General features: G+C 43.9%; 1 protein-coding gene across 1 annotated transcript in view; it reads left to right on the top strand.

The window, feature by feature from the left end:
• Positions 1-21,468, top strand: part of TMEM178A (transmembrane protein 178A) — a 242,265-nt gene that overhangs the window by 196,019 nt on the left and 24,778 nt on the right. Inside the window, exon 2 of the mRNA XM_073557518.1 lies at positions 18,253-18,366. Within this exon, the coding sequence (XP_073413619.1) occupies positions 18,253-18,366 (114 nt within the window). The remainder of the gene's footprint in view (positions 1-18,252; positions 18,367-21,468) is intronic.

Here is a 21,468-nt window from a genome sequence, read left to right as displayed (position 1 = left end):
ATCCTTTGCTGGAAGGTCTTACCTTTACTGTGCTGTACTCTAAGGGAGATATCCCACTTGTAGTTTTCATGCACAACCCTTTTGTTTCCCTGGAGGACATTGCTTTATTTTTGAAAAGACATTGCATTTATGTTCAGTACTCCCACAGGGTCCTGAATGGAGAAGGGCTCTGGACTGGGAAGTACAAATTTTTTGTGAGATTTGGGATGGATCCCCAAGGCCCGGGAGGCATCCATTACCCCCCTCTTAATTTTTCAATTGGGAAAAATACTGTTTTTTTGTTCTTTCCAGATGCCCCAATGTATTGCAGGAGGTGTAAAAATTTCAGGCATACCCAGGATAGTTGCAAGGAGATGCCAACTTGTAGGAATTGCAATGCTTCTGGCCATATGGCAAAAGACTGCACAGATCCTGTTATGTGTAATGCTTGTGGTGAGGAGGGCCATAAGTATCGGGACTGTAAGGCCAGAATCAGTCCTAGATCTTACGCTGAGGTCTCAGGTGGGACAGCTGCACCCCCTGCTGCTGTTGTTGACATTCCACAGGTTTTAGACCCGGAACTTATTGAGGAACCTGAAATCATGGATGCACATGAGGAGGCCCTGCCCCAAACGGAGTCTCCCAGCCCAGAGGTGGCAGTTTTGGAAGCTACTGATGTTGAATGTGAGCTCCCTCTTCAGTCTGATGTCTGTGGGGAGGGGGAGTTGGAGAGTACTCTTGGCAATACCCCCAGTGTATCTTGGTTTGCTACTGAGGAGGAGTTGGCCAGTTGTGGAGATCAAGGTGACTTCACTCTTGCGAGGTCCTCTGAGGATGAGGAGCCTGGAACTTCCTGTAAGAAGCCCAGAACGGATTGGGCAGACCCCGGTTAAGTTGGTTTAAGTCCGGTGAGTGAACGTAGTTACCCTCAGAATGTCTTCTCTCCTGACACCAATGCTTTTTTAGGCATTCCCGCAGACGTAAACAGATTCAAGGAGTTGCAGTTCCAGATGGAAGACTAAAACGGCTGAAGAGGAAGTGGTGTGTTTGTCGTCATGTAAATAACAGTCATGTTATGGCTCCCCAAGCTGGTTGGGGCATTGCGTCCCTGAATGTCAGGCAAATTAGATCCAAATTCAGGAGGGCAATTGTTCTAGATTATATTAAACAGATGAATGCTCATATCTTTTGTCTTCAGGAATGTGGGATTGTGGACGCTCCAAGCGATAAGGACTGGTCTTACGGACAGCATGTATGGTCTGGCTCATGTGTTAATAGGAATGATGGTGTAGGGATATTAATGGGTAACAGGGAGATTAGTTTAGATAGCTACACGGTGGTAGAGGTGGGTAGATGTATAATTGCACATGTTAGCTATAGGGGGTGGCGGGCTAGAATTATTAATGTGTACTGTCCATCAGGACACGACAGGAAAAAGGAGCGTCTGGCTCTTTTGGAAAAATTAAGTTTGTTTCTTCCGGGCAAAATGCCTACAGTTTTAGTTGGAGACTTTAATTGCACCACAGAAGGGAATTGTGACATAACTGGTAAAAAGTTATCCAATCTTACTTCTGATTTTTCCCTTCTAGATGCTGCTGCTCTGAAATTTGGCATCCCACCACCGCCAACGTACCATGCTGATAGGGGTGGTATTGCATCCAGGATAGATAAAATGTTGTTTTCCAAAAATATATTGTGTATGAATTTTGAACAAAATGCTGTACCTTTTTCTGATCATGAGTGTTTGAGAGGTGTGTTTAGTGCGATTGATAACCGTGTGTATGGGGGTGGGGTTTGGAAGCTGAATGTAAGATTGTTAGAAGATGAGGATGTGATGAATGAATTAAAAATAAAGTATAAAGAGTGGAGAGTATGTAAGAGGGATTTTGCGTGTGTACTGGAATGGTGGGACTGGGTTAAGGTGTGTTGCAAAAAATTCTTCAAAAAATGGGGCTATAAAAAAGCTGCTATTTATCGGAGTAGATTTAATGATTTAAACAGGCGCTTAGACTGGTTAAGGAAGTGTGGAGAAAGTGGCATGGATGTGTCTGATCTGCTGGCTGAGACAAAGAGTGAATTAAAGAGTGTTATGGATGAAAAAGGGAAAGAAATCATCTATCGCACCAAAATAGAACATCTTGAGAAAGATGAAAAGTGCACGAGGTTCTTTTTTAAGAAAATGAATGGGAGAAAGGCTGATATGGATAAAATCCTGGATAGGAATGGTTTGTGTGTGTCAGGTGACAATGTGATAAAGGAGGTGAATAGGTTCTATAGCAAGTTATATGATAAAAAATGGATTGATTCTGGTCTTGTTTCAGAAGTGCTGAATGGGTTAGAGGACAAGTTGGATAGTGGAGAATGTGATCTTTTGAATGAGGACGTAATTATGGAAGAAGTAGAAAATGTGATGAAGAGTGCTAAAAAGAATAAGACTCCAGGTAAAGACGGATTGCCGGTAGAATTCTATGTGAAGGCGTGGGATTTTCTGGGTGCTGATTTGACTGAGATATGTAAGTATATGTGGGAGAGTGGTAAGTTGTGTGAATCAATGAAAGAGGGGGTGGTTGTGCTTGTGCATAAGAAAGGTGAGAGAAAGTGTTTAGAGAATTGGAGACCTATAACATTGCTGAACGCAGATTACAAAATCTATAGCAAATTGTTGGCGAATCGTATGCGTGAGGTGATTGGTAGTGTTGTGGATGAGGATCAAGTGTGTGCTGTGCCTGGAAGAAGTATGAGTGATAAATTATTGTTATTAAGGGATTTGATTGGATACTGCATGGGAAGGAAACGGAAGTGTATGGTTCTGTCAATTGATTTTGAGAAAGCGTTTGATAGGGTCTTGCATGTGTTTTTGTTTAAAGTTCTGGAGAGAATGGGATTTCCTCAAAAATTTGTGAATGGGATAATGTCTTTGTATGATTGTGTGTCAAGTGAGTTTCTTGTTAATGGGTGGTTGAGTGAGAAAGTGAATATTAAGTCTGGTGTGAGGCAGGGGTGTCCCATGTCCCCTGTCTTGTTTGTATGTGTGATTGAACCTCTGCTGTGCTTGGTGAGACGTGATAAAATGATGCGAGGTTTGTTGGTACCTGAGAGTGGTGGGAAGCATGTGAAAGTTCTTGGATATATGGATGATGTTGTGGCTGTGAGTGAGAGTGTTGCGTCTATGAGTAGGGTTAAGTTGCTTCTGGAGTTTTTCTGTGGTGCATCTGGCTTTAGAGTGAATTGGAATAAATGTAGTTTTAAATGCTTTGGGGATGACAGGGTTAAAATGGAGGGGGTAAAGTGTGAGGAGGGTGCTATTAAAGTGCTGGGAGTATTATTTAATAAGGACTTGGAAGGTAAGGAGAGCTGGGAGGAGTGTGGATTGCGCATAGAGCGTAAGTTAAATTTTTGGCGACTGAGAGACTTGACCTTGAGTGGTAAGATTTTGGTCATAAAAGCGGTGATTCTTCCAATTTTGCTTTTTATTGCCACAGTTTTTCCACCATCATGTAGGAAAATAAAAAGAGTGGAAAAGTTAGTTTTTACTTTTTTCTGGAGCAGTAACATAGAGAAACTTAAGAGAGAGAGTCTTTTCAAGGCGTGTCACCATGGTAACATGGCCTTTCCAAACAGTGAGATTTTTCTGGGGCTTCAGTATATCAAAACTGTTGTTATTTTGCTGAATAAAGGAAATAAGGGAGCGTATATGGCAAGATATTCTGCTGGCTGGATGTTATATGGCTTATGTTGGAGAAAGAGGGATGCTAGAGTGCCTGTTGCTTTCCAGTGTCCGGTCTGGTATGAGGTGATTGAGAAGTTTGTGAGGAAGCATGTTTTGCTGAGTGTACCAATGAATGATTTTAGAATGGCTAAGAATGTGATGAAAATAATACGTAAGAATGATGTGGAATGTAATATTGTGGGGTTGAGAGGGAATGAAGTTTCGGTTGCATGGAAGAGTTTGGAAACGCACGGGATGTCTAATAGACAAAGGGATATTGTATGGATGTCCTTGCACAATATTTTGCCTGTGCGACAGGCTCAGAAGAGACGAGGTCTGACCAGAACTGATGTGTGCCCGAGGGAAGGATGTGGTGGATGTGAGACTGTGTGGCATACTATGTGGGACTGTGATTACGCGTGCAGTGTGTGGAAGTGTGTAGGTGGGTTGTGTAAGGAGTTAGCAGGTGTGAGTTTTATTGACTGGCGTGTTGCGATGTTTGGAATTGGTGCATGTGGTCGTGTGAAAAATAGAATCCTATGGTTAATTATGACTTGTGTGATGCAGAGTTTGTGGGATGTGAGGAATTTAGGAATTTTCAAAGAAAAGCATGTATCTGTGAATAAGTGTGTCGGGCTGATCCTTTCTAGATTATACTTGATTTATAAATTAGACAGCGAAGGCGGTGGTGGTTCTGATGCAGAGGGTGTCTGGAAATTTAAAAAATGGCAGCACCTGATTAAATATCAGTGAATTTTAGTGATGTTTATTGATGTGCAGGATGTCTTTTGTGTATACCCTTGGTTTGTTATACTAAAATAAATATGAACCATGATGATGAGAGTTGAAACAACGACGTTTAAGTTGATGAGCTTATAATGAGTTGTTTATAACTAACCTGAATGGTTTTAAAAAAAAACAAAAAAAACAGCTGTATGTGGATGGATACCATGTTTTGGCATAGGTGGTTTCCTTCATTGGAGACTGCCCTTCCCGTGGTTGTTCCTTCCCGGGCAAAGACCTGGCTGGTCATTGCTTGCGTTGAGAAACACGTGATGGTGTCTCCGCAGCTTCTGTTTTGCATGTTTTACATATTTCCCATAAGGGATGGGGCAGTGCTCTAGAATCACTGCGTTGAGAAACACGTGATGGTGTCTCCGCAGTGTCGGATGTTGATCTCCATCAGTTCATTCATCCTCCTCTTCATAGTCTTTTTACTAGGCATTGCTCCTACCAGCCAGTTTCCTACTCCACACTGATGAGGGGCAATACCCCGAAACAGCTGTATGTGGATGGATACCATGTTTTGGCATAGGTGGTTTCCTTCATTGGAGACTGCCCTTCCCGTGGTTGTTCCTTCCCGGGCAAAGACCTGGCTGGTCATTGCTTGCGTTGAGAAACACGTGATGGTGTCTCCGCAGCTTCTGTTTTGCATGTTTTACATATTTCCCATAAGGGATGGGGGCAGTGCTCTAGAATCACTGCGTTGAGAAACACGTGATGGTATCTCCGCAGTGTCGGATGTTGATCTCCATGAGTTCATTCATCCTCCTCTTCATATTCCCACTCACAGTAGTGACAACCAAAGCCCCCATTACTGGTATAATTACAGTCAAAGCTTTTCCACTGAAATCACACCAAGGCAGGAGGCAGTATGCCAAGCTTCAGGGTTTCCTATCTTACCCCAATTCAGATCTACTCTTCTGTGCAGTGCTACACATAAAAGTCACCATCTGGAGATCTGCTCTTAACAGCTGTTTGCTACACCTGGTAATAGTGCACCAAGCTGGCAGACCTTCACGAGCCACACTTTACCGGTCTGTGAGCTACATGTGACTCCCGAGCTTCAGGTTGGGGACCCTGGTTCTAGTTATGTATTATCATTTGTGTTATGCTTTGCTCCTTTAACAATAGTCAAATAATAGACAAGTTCATAATGTTGTTAATTGATCCTTTTTAGGGAATACATTTCTCCATGATAGTCTCTTTTGACTGTATTTCTGATAGTAACAATAAGCAAGTCTGTATTGCTGAAAAGTCAGCTATCTTCTGATGAGCCTCAATTTTATTTTATTTCATTTGTTACTTTGCAGCCAGTACGTAACCTAATGAATCCAGTAAAGTTGGTAGAATAGACAGAAGTCTGCTTTTTATATTGCATGTCTTTTCAGTACTAGTGATGTTAGCTGTATTAAAAGATATTGATTGGCTATAACATAAGTTTTTGACTGCTGACAAAGGTATATTGATAAAAGGTAGTCTAAAGTTCCATTTCATATTCATAGGTAAATTAGACAGGGATAAGTGATCTGACACTTGTAATTATGAACTGAGAAATACAATTGCCAGTACATATGCCTTGTACATTTATTTAACTCTTTCAAGTTCATAGTAGAACAGAATTGATTCTAAATAACAGCCCATAGAGTACATGATAATGAAGGCTAGAAGACAGACCAGCACGATCTGTCTCCTACTGCACAGATATGTTCAGCTCACAGCATGGACTACAGATGGTCTTTGCTGCGATTTCGAACCAGAATCTGTTGTGCAATGTATTAAAAATATATATATTGTGCATTGATATACTAAAAGTAGTCATTAAAGAGAATCTGTCACTAGGGTTGATCGAATAGCTTCAGATAAGTGCTTATCCGAATAGTTATAGCGATTACCGAATAGCTGCATCGGGAACCTGGATACCTGGAGCGCTCCCAATCAGCTGTTCGGCGCCGCAGTTGCATGTGTCGCGGCTGTGTGACAGCCTGTTTGTTAGGCTCACCTTGCATGTATTGTGACTGTCACACAGCCGCGTCACATGCAGTTGCAGAGCCAAACAGCTGATTATCGGGAGCGCTCCAGGTATCCGGGTTCCCGATGCTGCTATTCGGTAAGCACTTATCCGAAGCTATTCGATCAACCCTGTATCCAGTGTTTTGCTACCCCATCTGACAACAGCATGATGTAGGAGAAGAGACCCTGATTCTAGCTTTGTCAATTTATTTATTGGGTTGATTGTTTTCAGTGGAAGAAGCAAATTTATGATCTACTGGTTATAATACCTTTTAATGGCTAAAAAAATAAAATAAGTGATGTTACAAAGCAAGCTTTCAAGGCTACTTAGGTTTCTTCCTCAGACATTGTATAACAAAGTATCTGAATAAACATATCTACATATATAATCGCCAGTGGCCGCTGTCCCTGAATCCCTTTTGGCACTGCGGCTACGAACTGCGCCTGCGCAAGTGACATACATGTCTCCACTATTCCGACGCACATAGGCCTTATCACCTCACTACAATGCAGCAGCACAGCCAGAAGTCAGACTCCCCCCACACATGTCAATGAGCACATGGTCCTGACATCATCACAGGTCCTTCAGCCCAGCTGCCGTCAGTGGTAGTGAGGCTTGGAATGCAGACAGGAAGTTTATGATCACATAACATCCAGTGTGTAAGTCCTGACAGACCAGAGCTCCCTCTGCTCTATTAAATGTCTCTTCCGTTCCAGGGATCATAAATAGTGGTGGCTACAGGTGAGTGTGGAGGGCTGCAGCCACCAGGCTGTGGGTGGGGTCTCCCTGCCTCCTCTGCAAATGGCGTGTACAGACTAATGTGGCTCCATCACACTGACCGGAGGATTCCTTACTGCGCACTGTCAGTGGGTCGCCCTCCCAGGGCTGTGGGGTTCTCGGTTCCGGGCCGGTCTCTCAAAGGGGAACGTCACAGCAGCGGTGACCCGGTCCGTTGCCCTGGGCGCCCATGTAAAAGAGGTTAAGTGATGAAATAAAGTTTGAGTGAATGATTCGTGACGCCACCTGTGGTGTTCGGCAATGAAGATGTTAAGCCGACACTGCAGACAGATCCCCTGGGACAGATGGTGTGGTGCAGCTATGATGTTGTGGCCCTCCACAGGTAGGGCAGTAATCCCAGGGCAGTGAGGATAGGTGTTGAGGAAGAGGGTGTAGTGTCTGGCACAGAGGTGTAGCAGTGCTGACGGGGTTGCAGGAAGAAGGCAAGGACACAACAGGGTGCAGTTTCTTTACCTTTACTTTGCTTGGCAAATGCAGTCCAGATTACAGATGGCACAGGAGCTGGCTAGCCTGGAAGCAACTTAGGAATCTCTCTAGGCAGATGGGTTGTGTAGTCTCGTTCCTAGCGCTTATTTTTAGGTACTTGCAGTACTGTGTTACACTGAAGTTCCACTTGCTTATTCTCTTTAGAACTTCCTCGTATGGCAGACAGCTGTAGCCTTCCTCTTCTGGCTCACACGTCGCTGTTGTGCCTCCGAGTCTTATGTGGGAATAGAGCATTTACAGCTTCCTATTCCTCCGGTTTCTGTTGCAGGACCATCAATGTCCATACAGCCTTGGAGACCGGGCTCCTGATCATGCGCTATAGCTGGGAATGAGCCTGAACTCTCTGCTCAATCTCCCAGCTCTTTCCTCACGTCCACACACGTTGCCCTCCTCACACGAACTCCCTCATCTTCCTTCCTGGCCCCCAGAGAGTAGCTCCTCCCCTAGTTTTGGTTCAGAGCTCCCTCTGCTGACCTGGAATGGAAACTGTGTTGTGTGTTGTGGTAAACTGCCAGAGAGATCCTTTATTGCTTCCAAGCATGACATCACACTCCCTAGGAGGAAGGCAATGCCACTGTGGTGACCATACTACTGGGGGAACCACATCAGCACAGTGGGGACTGTACAGGTCTGTGAGGAGGCAGTGTTAGAGTGGCAGTCAGTGTCATAGAGTGTCAGTGTCACAGACTGCGTGTGTGTATCTTCTTCACATATAATCGCCAGTGGCCACTGCCCCGAATCCCATTAGACACCACAGCCACGAACTGCACCTGCGCAAGTGACATACTTGTCTCCACTATTTCCACTCAGGCGCAGTTACAGCTGCGTCGTTACCACGCATGCGTGGGAATAGCGGTGACGTGTATGTCACTTGCGCAGGCGCAGTTTGTAGCCGAGAGGCCACGAACTGCGTCCTCATGTAATAGCTGTGGCTACACCTACCCTGGTGTCAGCGTCTGCCCTGCCAACCCTTCATGCCTCCTGGCCACTAAACCAGCAGCAAGACTGCAAATCCCAGCATTCCGTGCCCGAACGTTGTCTTCCTGCCTTCAGTCATGTTTTTTACATAGGTTGATCATCATGATGACAACATAGAGATGCATCCCGGGATATGTAATTTGTTTACGTTTGACATAACGTGGACCAGCAGAGGAAAAAGTCTTCCTCAGCCTGGCAATGACTAATGTGACCGAGTCACAACCTCTCTGAGTGGCGGAAGCAGGAAATGTTGCAGTGCATGCCGGAACTGGTAGTTTTCTCATGTTATGAATACACCTACAGCAGTCCATGCTGAGTCCACAGCGTGAGGTGGGGGCAAAACCAAGAGCGGGAGAGCTGCTGCCTATGGTGTTATATTCCAGGAAGGTGTGTGTGTATGTATGTGTATATTTGTGCATGTATGTATGTGTGTGTATATGTATATACTGTATATGTGTGTGTGTTACTGTGCCTGCGTGGGGAATAGGGGTGACGTCTATGTTTTACTTGTGCAGCCGCAGCAACAGCCTTACGGCCATGAACTGTTAATTTCACTGTACTCCCGATGCGAAAGCATCAGGCCTATTTCTAGTATACATATAAAGAGCAAGAGATATGGCATAGGGACACACAAACTGAGATCAGTAAGTGAATCCTTAAGAGAAGCACTCCCATCAACAATTTTATCCTATTAATATATTGCAATCATTATATTATATAGCACCGGGTACTTATATAGTTGGTCATATTGCCTTTCTTCCCAGCTTTTCCATTAGGTCTATGACATCACCCCTTACCCCTTCATGACATGACTTCCCGGGGAAGCTGACAGGTTCCCTTTAAGGGGAAATGCTTACACGTTTTGCAATGACACTCATCATAGGCATGCTGGCATTGTATTTTAGGTAAAATAAAGTCCAGCTCACCAGTTATGACATCCCAGGAATCGGAGTACGGAAGCGCCATGTCAAGACGTGAAACATAGCAAAATAAGGGAAAAATCCAGCTCTGCGATGTAGTGAAAAAAAACAATTATTTATTCACTTGATATTTCAATGCGCTTCAGGTGTCACAGCACCCTTAGCCTATGCTGATACTTTTATCCTCAATGCTTGAAATATCAAGTGAATAAAGAATTGGGTTTTTTTTCACTATATCATGGAGCTGGATTTTTCCCTTATTTTGCATTGTATTTTAGGGCAGAAAGAAAGTTGCTGTATGTAGCTACATCTGTTTTTTCCCTGATTTGTATTCTCAAAAGTAAGTAAGCATAATGTGCTAAACTGTTCTACTTGGTTATTAAACTAATTTGCTTCTATTGAATGAAGCAGAACATGTGTGAGCCCATGTAGTGAGTTCTGGGTTACTTGCCTGTAAAAATCTGTGAATTTTTATTCAATGACGTTCACTAAGAAATATCATGATTTTGTTGCCCTCTAGTGGTTGAAGTACAGGTAGCAATATTACCTCTAAATCAACATATTGTCAAAAAACATAACTTGTCATTTCAATAGTAGCATTATCTTTTATGAAGCTTTTTTTTATTTGTTAACACATACGTATGCTTGAATAGCTTTTTCAATGTAGGTGGTTGCAATGTATGGAAACTAATTTTATTTAGCGACCGGCAAGACTAGCAGATCAGTGATGGTTTCACTCTTGTCCTCAATATTGGCTGCAATATTTCAACATCCTTATCTTGAGTCTTCTGACTTACTTTTGATTTTGGTACATAAGACTTTTGGGAAAATGTATTTAGATATTTTAATCATATATCAATCATAAAACTATATTTCTATCTAAGTTTGCCATTTTTACATTGTACTTTGCTGTTATTGTGTGCATAACTGAATGGAAATCTTTCACCAGGCTTTTACTATGTAATAAAGTCAGAGTAAAAGGAGGATATGAAAAGTCTCACCGTGCCTTGTCACAGATTCATCCAAAGTACTACGGTCCACACTTCATAAATATCCTTCAAAATATGTTTTCATAGAAGCTGAAACAAGATCTTTCTGATATAGAGCTTGAAATTCCCTGTTTAGACATAATAATAATAATGGACATAACAAGACACGCTAGCAACCAGCACAGCTAGAGGGAGCCTGAGAGCATAGTCTGAATTCATACATTGAAATAGCACGATATTCAGTAAGCTCCTGCCCTCCTGTGCTCCAGCACTTCTAGCTGCTTATTACCTCTCTTAGGCCAGAGTCACCCTCTCATAGAATACAGCCAAGTGCTTTGCGAGAAAACATCGCATAGCACTCGACCCAGTGTTAATCTATGGGTCAGCTCACATCAGCGTTTATTTTCTCAGCCATATTCGGCATACGTGTAAAATCGCAGCAGACTGCGATTTATCACCAAAACTCGGCCTAGACTCACCAATGCAAGCCTATGGGTGTGAGAAAAAAAAAATCACACAGCACTCAGACCATGCTGTACGATTTTTACGCACCTGTGTTCCTTGAAAAGCCGGCAATTCATCTGCCGCATACAGTAAAATCACAGAGTGACAGGTTACAATAGAATAGATATACACACATAGAATACATAGATATATAGCTACTAGATTATGGCCCGATGCTATCGCATCGGGAGGATGCGACAGCATCACACCTCTTGCCATGTTAACCCTCAACACACACACTCCTCAACACACACTCCTCTCACCTTTCACCATCTCCACTCACTCTTTCACTCCACATACGACCCCTTCTCTCACTCCGTCTCTCATACTCACGCCGTCATCGCCGCTGCTCCACGATCCCCGACATCTTCTTCCGCCGGCGCCATCCTGGATCCAGACGTCCACGCCGGCGACATGTTCTTGCGGCGACGCCATCTTGAGTATCGTGAAATCCCGCGATAGTCAAGATAGCGTCGCCGGAAGAACATGTCGCCGGCGTGGACGACGTCGGGATCCAAAATGGCGTCGGCGAAATCTCGCGAGTTTTCGCCGACGCCATTTTGGATCCCGACGTCGTCCTCGCCGGCGACATGTTCTTGCGGCGATGCCATCTTGACTATCGCGGGATTTCGCCGATCCAAAATGGCGTCGCCGCAAGAACATGTCGCCGGCGTGGACGACATCGGGATCCAAAATGGCGTCGGTGTAATCTCGCGAGATTTCGCCGACGCCATCTCTTTGGATCACGAGTCGTCCACGCCAGCGACATGTTCTTGCGGCGACGCCATCTTGAATCTCGCGGGATTTCACGAAATCCAAGATGGCGTCGCCGCAAGAACATGTCGGCGGCCTGGAGAACGTCTGGATCCAGGATCGCGGCGGCGGAGGAAGATGTCGGGGCAGCGACGATGACGGTGTGAGTATGAGAAACGGAGTGAGAGAAAGGAACGTATGTGGAGTGAAAGAGTGAGTGGACGTGAGTGGAGGTGAAAGGTGAGAGGAGTGTGTTGAGGCGGTGTGGTGTGTTGAGGGTTAACATGTGCGTGTGTGTGGTGACGTCACCGGTTACAACTGGACGGAAGTTGTTACAACCGGAAGCTGCTTAGGGCATTTATTATTATAGATGATGAGGAAGAAGCCGTCTGTTGTTGGCGGTGATGGCGTGTAGAGGCTTCTTCAGCCAATGTAATAGATTTAGAGTTAGGGGATTCGTGTGTGAGACGACGGCGTTTATAAGCCTTAATCTTGTCAAGTCGATGCTGTTTTTCCTCAGGAGTCTCATTAGCACGGCGTTGTTTTTGTCGTAGTGCTAAAGCTGCTTTCCTTTCACTGGCATTGGCATACTGTGCATCGGTATTGAATGGTGGTATTGATAGGGCAGAAACAGATTGCTGATTAGTTATGTCAGTGAACCGCATATGGGATGAAGTGTAGCAGTAAATTGTTCCACATGCTGATGTGGAAGCATCCTGTTGTGAGTCTAATAATAATGATGAGGAAGAGGCCATCTGTTGTCGGCGGTGACGGCGTGCAGAGGCTTCTTCAGCCAATCTTATGGATTTAGAGTTGGGATTCGTGTGTGAGGCGACGGCATTTATAAGCCTTAATCTTCTCAAGGCGATGGTGTTTTTCCTCAGGAGTCTCATTAGCACGGCGTTGTTTTTGTCATAGTGCTAAAGCTGCTTTCCTTTCACTGGCATTGGCATACTTTTTGTTATGACTCATGTTGGCACAGGTAAAGGAGTCTATTTGGCAGTTATCTGACAGTGAAGAAGGCGTCCTGGAGTATTGTAGAGTAAACAGATACTAATTGACCCTGTAATTGCCCAGCAGTAGTTATGAAGTGGTAGTGGCAAATTGGCCCTGTAGTTAGACACCGGCAGAGGAGCAAGGCAGCAGTAGTTATGGCGGTAGAGGCAAATTGGCCCTGTAATTAGACACTGGCAGAGGAGCAAGGCAGCAGTAGTTATGGCGGTAGAGGCAAATTGGCCCTGTAATTAGACACCGGCAGAGGAGCAAGGCAGCAGTAGTTATGGCGGTAGAGGCAAATTGGCCCTGTAATTAGACACAGGCAGTGAACAGTCAGAGGAGCAAGGCAGCAGTACTTATGGCGGTAGAGGCAAATTGGCCCTGTAATTAGACACCAGCAGAGGAGCAAGGCAGCAGTAGTTATGGCGGTATTGGCAAATTGGCCCTGTAATTAGACACCAGCAGAGGAGCAATGCAGCAGTAGTTATGGCGGTAGAGGCAAATTGATCCTGTAATTAGACACCGGCAGAGGAGCAATGCAGCAGTAGTTATGGCGGTAGAGGCAAATTAGCCCTGTAATTAGACACCGGCAGAGGAGCAAGGCAGCAGTAGTTATGGCGGTATTGGCAAATTGGCCCTGTAATTAGACACCAGCAGAGGAGCAATGCAGCAGTAGTTATGGCGGTAGAGGCAAATTGATCCTGTAATTAGACACTGGCAGAGGAGCAAGGCAGCAGTAGTTATGGCGGTAGAGGCAAATTGGCCCTGTAATTAGACACCGGCAGAGGAGCAAGGCAGCAGTAGTTATGGCGGTAGAGGCAAATTGATCCTGTAATTAGACACCGGCAGAGGAGCAATGCAGCAGTAGTTATGGCGGTAGAGGCAAATTAGCCCTGTAATTAGACACCGGCAGAGGAGCAATGCAGCAGTAGTTATGGCGGTAGAGGCAAATTGATCCTGTAATTAGACACCGGCAGAGGAGCAAGGCAGCAGTAGTTATGGCGGTAGAGGCAAATTGATCCTGTAATTAGACACCAGCAGAGGAGCAAGGCAGCAGTAGTTATGGCGGTATTGGCAAATTGGCCCTGTAATTAGACACCGGCAGAGGAGCAATGCAGCAGTAGTTATGGCGGTATAGGCAAATTGGCCCTGTAATTAGACACCGGCAGAGGAGCAAGGCAGCAGTAGTTATGGCGGTATAGACAAATTGGCCCTGTAATTAGACACCGGCAGAGGAGCAAGGCAGCAGTAGTTATGGCGGTATAGGCAAATTAGCCCTGTAATTAGACATCGGCAGAGGAGCAAGGCAGCAGTAGTTATGGCGGTAGAGGCAAATTAGCCCTGTAATTAGACACCGGCAGAGGAGCAAGGCAGCAGTAGTTATGGCGGTAGAGGCAAATTAGCCCTGTAATTAGACACCGGCAGAGGAGCAAGGCAGCAGTAGTTATGGCGGTAGAGGCAAATTAGCCCTGTAATTAGACACCGGCAGAGTAGCAAGGTAGCAATAGTTATGGCAGTATAGGCAAATTGGCCCTGTAATTAGACACCGGCAGTAAACAGGCATAGGACCAAGGCAGCAGTAGTTATGGTGGTACAGGCAATGCCAAGCGTCCGCACAGCAAGTCGGCGTGAGGTAAATGACGCAATTTCACGAATGCAAGATGGCGTCGGCGAAATCTCGCGAGATTTCGCCGACATCGTTAAGGCTGTGTGCACACGCTGCGGATTAGGTGCGGATTCATCCGCGCGGATTTTGTAAAATCCGCAGGTGAAACCGCAGGTCAAAAGACCTGCGGTTTTACCTGCGGATTGCTCTGCGGTTTTGCCCTGCGGTTTTTCATCTCCTCAATAGAGGAGATGGCAAACCGCAGGAGAATCCGCAGAAAGAATTGACATGTCAATTCTTTCTGCGGATTGAAAACCGCAGATAATCCGCGCGGAAAATTCCGCACCGTCTGCACTGCGGTTTTTGATTCCCATAGGGAATCATGGTACTGTACACCGCAGCAAAAACTGCTGCGGGTCCGCAGCGGCCAAAACCGCTGCGGAACCGCAGCAAAATCCGCAGCGTGTGCACACAGCCTCACACCTCTTGCCATGTTAACCCTCAACACACCACACCGCCTCAACACACACTCCTCTCACCTTTCACCTCCACTCATGTCCACTCACTCTTTCACTCCACATACGTTCTTTTCTCTCACTCCGTTTCTCATACTCACACCGTCATCGTCGCTGCCCCGACATCTTCCTCCGCCGCCGCGATCCAGGATCCAGACGTTCTCCAGGCCGCCGACATGTTCTTGCGGGACGCCATCTTGGATTTCGTGAAGTCCCGCGATATTCAAGATGGCGTCGCCGCAACAACATGTCGCTGGCATGGGCGACATCGGGATCCAAAATGGCGTCGGCGTAATCTCGCGAGATTTCGCCGACGCCATCTTTTTGGATCCCGATGTCGGCGGCCTGGAGAACGTCTGGATCCTGGATCGCGGCGGCGGAGGAAGATGTCGGGGCAGCGACGATGACGGTGTGAGTATGAGAAACGGAGTGAGAGAAAGGAACGTATGTGGAGTGAAAGAGTGAGTGGACATGAGTGGAGGTGAAAGGTGAGAGGAGTGTGTGTTGAGGCGGTGTGGTGTGTTGAGGGTTAACGTGCGTATGTGTGTGTGGTGACGTCACCGGTTACAACTGGACGGAAGTTGTTACAACCGGAAGCTGGTTAGGGCATTTATATAGCTATCAGTGACACACACATACAAGGCTTCCACTAGGAATTTCGGGGCCCCATACTGGCAAAATTTTCGGGGTTCCCTTGAGAGTCCACCCAAGCTAAACCCCTCAAACCGTCCACAGTCCCACCACCCTATTTTGGAAAAACTACACTTCTGCACCACATTCTTACTAATCACACATTTACAGTTCCCATCACCACATACATAGCCAGCAGCTTTTGTTTTGGCCAAAAGATTTTTTAATCCACCACTATGACAAGGTAGACTCTTTTGGCCGGGCTGTACTCTACTGTAACTTACTAAACGCTTGTTAAAATATCCAATACAATTTAGGTATATTTTTATTTATTTTTCAATTTTGTAAATGCCAATAATATCACAAACAAGGAACAAATACCGCAACACCATGACCAGACCACATATTATCACCATATGATCAAATAATACCACATACAAGTAACAAAACCCACCACACCATGACCAGACCATATATTACCACCACACGGTAACCAAACATACTACATACAAGGGAACAAATACCACCACACCATCTCCAGACCACATATTACCACTACATAGTGACCAAATAGTAGCACATACAAGGAACAAATACCGCCACACCATGCCCAGATCACATATTACCACAACATAGTGACTGAATACTACAATATTTGTCATTAATAAAAAACACAATACTCTTATCACCATAAGTGCCATTTTACACAGGAGATCTGTACTTCGTATACAGTCTCCGTGTACAGTTAATACAGTGATCACCAGTGACATTATATACAGGAGCTCTGTATATAGCGCCAATGTACAGGTAATACAATGATCACCGGTGACATTATACACAGGAGCTCTGTATATAGTGTCGGTGTACAGGTAATACAGTGATCGCCAGTGACATTATACACAGGAGTTCTGTATATAGTATACCGTGTATTGTGTCAGTGTACAGGTAACACACTGACTCACCGGTGATGTAACTATTTGAAGTCCTTCATCTTCGCTTTTCATCTTCATCCATCACCATCACTTCTTCCAGCCAGGACTTGTCTCTGTAGAAAATAACAGTTATCTAGAGCACATTCTCCAATTTTTCTCCAACCTCTAAACTATGCCAGATGAAGAAAAAAAAGCGACTGTGTTGCCCTGCACAGTAACAGGACATCTCCTTCCCCACACTGAAAACAGTATCCTTAAAAATGATATCCTTTATTTAGCTACTAGAGTAATAATATCTCATATTGTGGACCCCACGTGTCCTCCCATTTTGCCTCATGTCTCTCCCTCCATGCTTCCCCCATGTCTCTCCATATTGCCCCCATAGTCATCCATAATAGTATAATGTACCCCATAGTCCTATATAGGAGTATAATGCAGCAGCCCCATAGGAGTATAATGCATTCATAGTATAATGGAGCAGCCCCATAGCAGTATAATGCACCCATAATATAATGCACCCATAGCAGTATAATGCACCAGCCCCATAGTATAATGCACTCATAGGAGTATAATGCACCCCATAGCAGTATAATGCACCCATTGTATAATGCAGCAGCTCCATAGTATAATGCACCCCATAGCAGTATAATGCACCCATAGTATAATGCAGCAGCTCCATAGTATAATGCACCAATAGGAGTATAATGCATCCCATAGCAGTATAATGCACCCATTGAAAAATGCAGCAGCCCCATAGTATAATGCTTCCATAGGAGTATAATGCACTCATAGTATAATGCAGCAGCCCCATAGCAGTATAATGCAGCAGCCCCATAGTATAATGTTTCCCCTTCCCCCCATAGTAGTATAATGCACCCCCCATACTGCAGATTTACAAAAATAAAAAAAAGTTTTTTCTTACCTGGCCGAGCTCCAGCGATGTCCTCACCTACGATTCCGCTGAGGTTTCCAGTATCGTTCCGGTGTATGACAGTGACATCATACATCGGCGATGTGCGCACTAACGTCAGCTGCCAGCCTGTGATTGGCGGCTGTTAACTGTTGCCGTCCGGGAGGAATCTCCTACACGGCAACAGATTTTAACTGATCATGCGTTGGATTACGTGCAGTCAGTTACTGAAGTGGCAGGATCCTGCCGCTCGGGCCCGGTGAGAAGAACAGAGGGGGCCCTCTGCGGGCCGCCTCTGCTCATCGGGCCCCATACACCAGTAAGGGCAGTAATGCCCTGATGGCGGCCCTGCACACACACATATATATATATATATATATATATATATATATTACATAGATAGATAGAAGAAAAGCCGGCAATTTTGGACAGAAACCTGATAAAAGTTGAAAATTTATTATAATATTTCAATTTTGCAGGGCAAAATGCTTAGGGCTCTTCATCTTCATTTCCCGGTTACTATGAAGCCAATTGTATGAAAAATTCATTTTGATCTATCCTGCCATGCCATTTGATTTACAAAAATCTTTGACACATTTATTAATAGTTGTCAATTGACCGTTTTAAAACACCGACTCTGTTGAGAATGAGTAATGTCTGAGTATGTAATTATCAAGATTGAGCTTCATTAGATGAATGTGCTGTTTTCACACATACAATAGTATGTTAAATTGCTTTACTTTTTCTTTGAAGGAATTGCTCAGAAATGCACAGCCATCAAGTATCACTTCTCTCAACCAATTCGCCTGAGGAATATTCCATTCAATCTGACCAGGACTATTCAGCAAGATGAGTGGCACCTTCTTCGTAAGTAGAATGCATTAAATAATACCAATCTGCAGTTATGATGGAGGAGAAAACAGAGAAACAGGTTTACAGACTCAAACAAATTGAAGTGTAAAAGAAGTTACTTTTTTCTGCCCTAGAAATATTTAACCCCTTTACCCCCCACGCCCCCAAGCCTGTTTTCACCTTCATGACCAGGCCAAATGTTACAATTATGACCAGTGTCACTTTATGTGGTAATAACTCTAGAACACTTCAATGATCCCGCAGATTCTGAATAAGATTTTTCATGACATATTTTACGTCATGGTAGCGGTAAAATTTGTTAGATGTGACTTGCGTTTATTTGTGAAAAAACAGACCTTTTGTGAAAATATAGCAATTTTCAAACTTTTAGTTTTTATGCCCTTAAACCGGAGAGTTATGTCACACCAAAAAGTTAATAAACAATATTTTCAACGTGTCTACTTTACATCAGCGTGATTTTTTAAACTTTTTTTTGTTAGCAAGTTAGAAAGGTTAAAAGTTGATCAGCGATTTCTCACTTTTCAAACAAGATTTCCCAAACTATTTTTTTAGGGACCAAATCACATTTCAAGTGACTGAGAGGCCTATATAACAGAAAATACCCAAAAATGACATCATTCTAAAAACTGCACGCTTCAAGGTGCTCAAAACCACATTTCTTTTTTACTCATTTATATATCGCCATTAATTCCACAGCGCTTTACAGACATTATTAGCACTGTCCCCGATGGGGCTCACAATCTAAATTCCCTATCAGCATGTCTTTGGAGTATGGGAGGAAACCAGAGTACCCGGAAGAAACCCACACAAACACAGGGAGAACATACAAACTCCTTGCAGATGTTGTCCACTGAGCCACCATGCCACCCAAAATCAACAACTTTATCAACCATTCTGGTGCTTCACAGGAATTGAAGAAGTGTGGAAGGAAAATAACTTTTTTCTCACAAAATATTTACTTTATACCCAAATTTTTATATTTTCAAAAGGAAAACAGGAGACAATGGATCCCAAAATTTGTTGAGCAAATTTTCCTGAGTACGCTGATATCTCATATGTGAGCGAAAACTACTGTTTGGGAGCACAGCAGTGCTCGGAAGGGCAGGAGCACCATATGATTTTTTTGTATGCAGAAATTTATAATATTGAGCTGCGAAAACAATAAAATCTTATTTTTTCCACCAAAATGTTGTTTTAGTTCAAATTATTTTATTTCCACAAGGGTAAAAGGAGAAACTGGACCTGAAAAATTATTGTGCAATTTCTCCCGAGTAAGCCAATACCCGACAAGTGGGGGCAGGTTACTTTGTGGCGCACAGCAAGGCTCGGAAGAGAAGAAGCACCGTTTGACTTTTTAAACTCAAAATTGGCTGGAATTTAGAGCAGATGCCATGTCGCGTTTGGAGAACCCCTGATGGACCTAAATAGTTGAAACTCTCCACAAGTGAACCCATTCTGGAAACTAGACCCCTCCAGCAATCTATGTAGATGTGTGTTGAGCATCTTGAATCCTTAGGTGCTTCACAGAAATTTATAGCTGTGAAAAAAAATCACATTTTTTAGCACAAAAATTTTCTTTTAGCACAATTTTTTATTCATTTTTACAATGGAACAAGATAAAATGGTCTCCAAAAATTGTTGTGCAATTGTTCTTGAGTATGCCAATACCCATATGTGGTGAAAAACTACTTTTGACTGCAAAATTGGATGGAATCGAGAGTGGATGCCATGATGCATTTGGAGAGCCCCTGATATGTCTAAATAGTGGAACCCCCCCTTTTTGGAAACTAGACCCCTCATGGAATGTATGTAGATGTGTGGTGAGCACAGAAATTTAATAACATAGATTATAAATTAAAATCACATTTTTCTCACAAATGTTCTTTTAGCTCCCAATTTTTCATTTTAACAAGTGTAACAGGAGAAAATTGTACCCAAAATGTGTTGTTCAATTTCCCATGAGTATTCAGATATCCCACAAGAGGGGGAAAACTACTGTTTGGGGGCATGGCAGGGCTCAGAAAGGAAAGAGTGGCATTCAGGAACGCCTTTTTTTTAAGGAAATGGTCTGAGGGTGTGATGTCATGTTTGGAGAGCCACTGATGTGCCTAAATAATGAAAACCCCCCACAAGTGACCCCATTTTGGAAACTACAAACCTTAAGGAATGTATCTAGATGTTTGGTGAGCAACTTGAACCGACAGGTACATCACAACATTTTACAACATTGATCTGGGAAAATAAAAAAATAGAAAACATTCCCACAAAAATGTCTTAGCCCCACATTTTTTAATTATCACAAGGATAGCAGGAGAAAATGAACCCAAAATTTGTTGTAAAATTTCTGAGTACACCAATACCTCATTTGTGGTCAAAAACTACTTTTGGAGGCACAGTGCAAACCTGAGAAGGGTTGAAGCACTACATTAGAGTTCAGATTTTGCTGGAATGGGTTGAGGGTGCCATGTTACATTGGCAGAGCCCCTGAGATGCTAGAACAGCAAAAATCTCCCATAAGCAACCTCATTTTACAAACTACACCCACCAATGAATTCATCGAGGGATACAGTGATCATATTGACACCACAATAATTGCATTTTTACCACTAAAATTTTGTTTTAGCCTCAGATTCTATATTTTCATAAGGGGAAATGGGTAAATATAGCACCAAAATTTGTACCACAATTTCTTCTGGATGTAGTAATACCCCAAATGTGGCTATACAGTACTGCTTAGCCATACGGTGAGATTCGGTAAGGATGGAGCGCTATTTGGCTCGTGGAACGCAGATTTTCCTAGGATAATTTGCAGACTCCATATGCAGAGCCCCTAACTGCTAGAAGAGCAGATTCCCCCCTCAAGTGACCCTATTTTGTAAATTATACCCCTTTGGGAATTTATCTACAGGTGTAGTGATAATTTTGACTTTGAGTGCTTTCCAGAAACAGGCTGCAGTGGATGTTGCTGAATGAAAACTGCAAACTGTCATTGTAGTGCCCAGTACATTGTAGTCGCCAGCACTTTGTAATGCCTACTACGTTGTACTGTTCAGCTCATGCTTCTGGATACATGCACCCATAAATTAAGCGGCCTCT

This window comes from Dendrobates tinctorius, unplaced genomic scaffold, assembly GCF_039654945.1.
Source record: "Dendrobates tinctorius isolate UK_male_01 unplaced genomic scaffold, ASM3965494v1 ptg000250l, whole genome shotgun sequence".
Taxonomy (NCBI): domain Eukaryota; kingdom Metazoa; phylum Chordata; class Amphibia; order Anura; family Dendrobatidae; genus Dendrobates; species Dendrobates tinctorius.
Note: the sequence above shows the minus strand (reverse complement) of the source record. Positions and strands in the feature narration are given on the sequence as shown.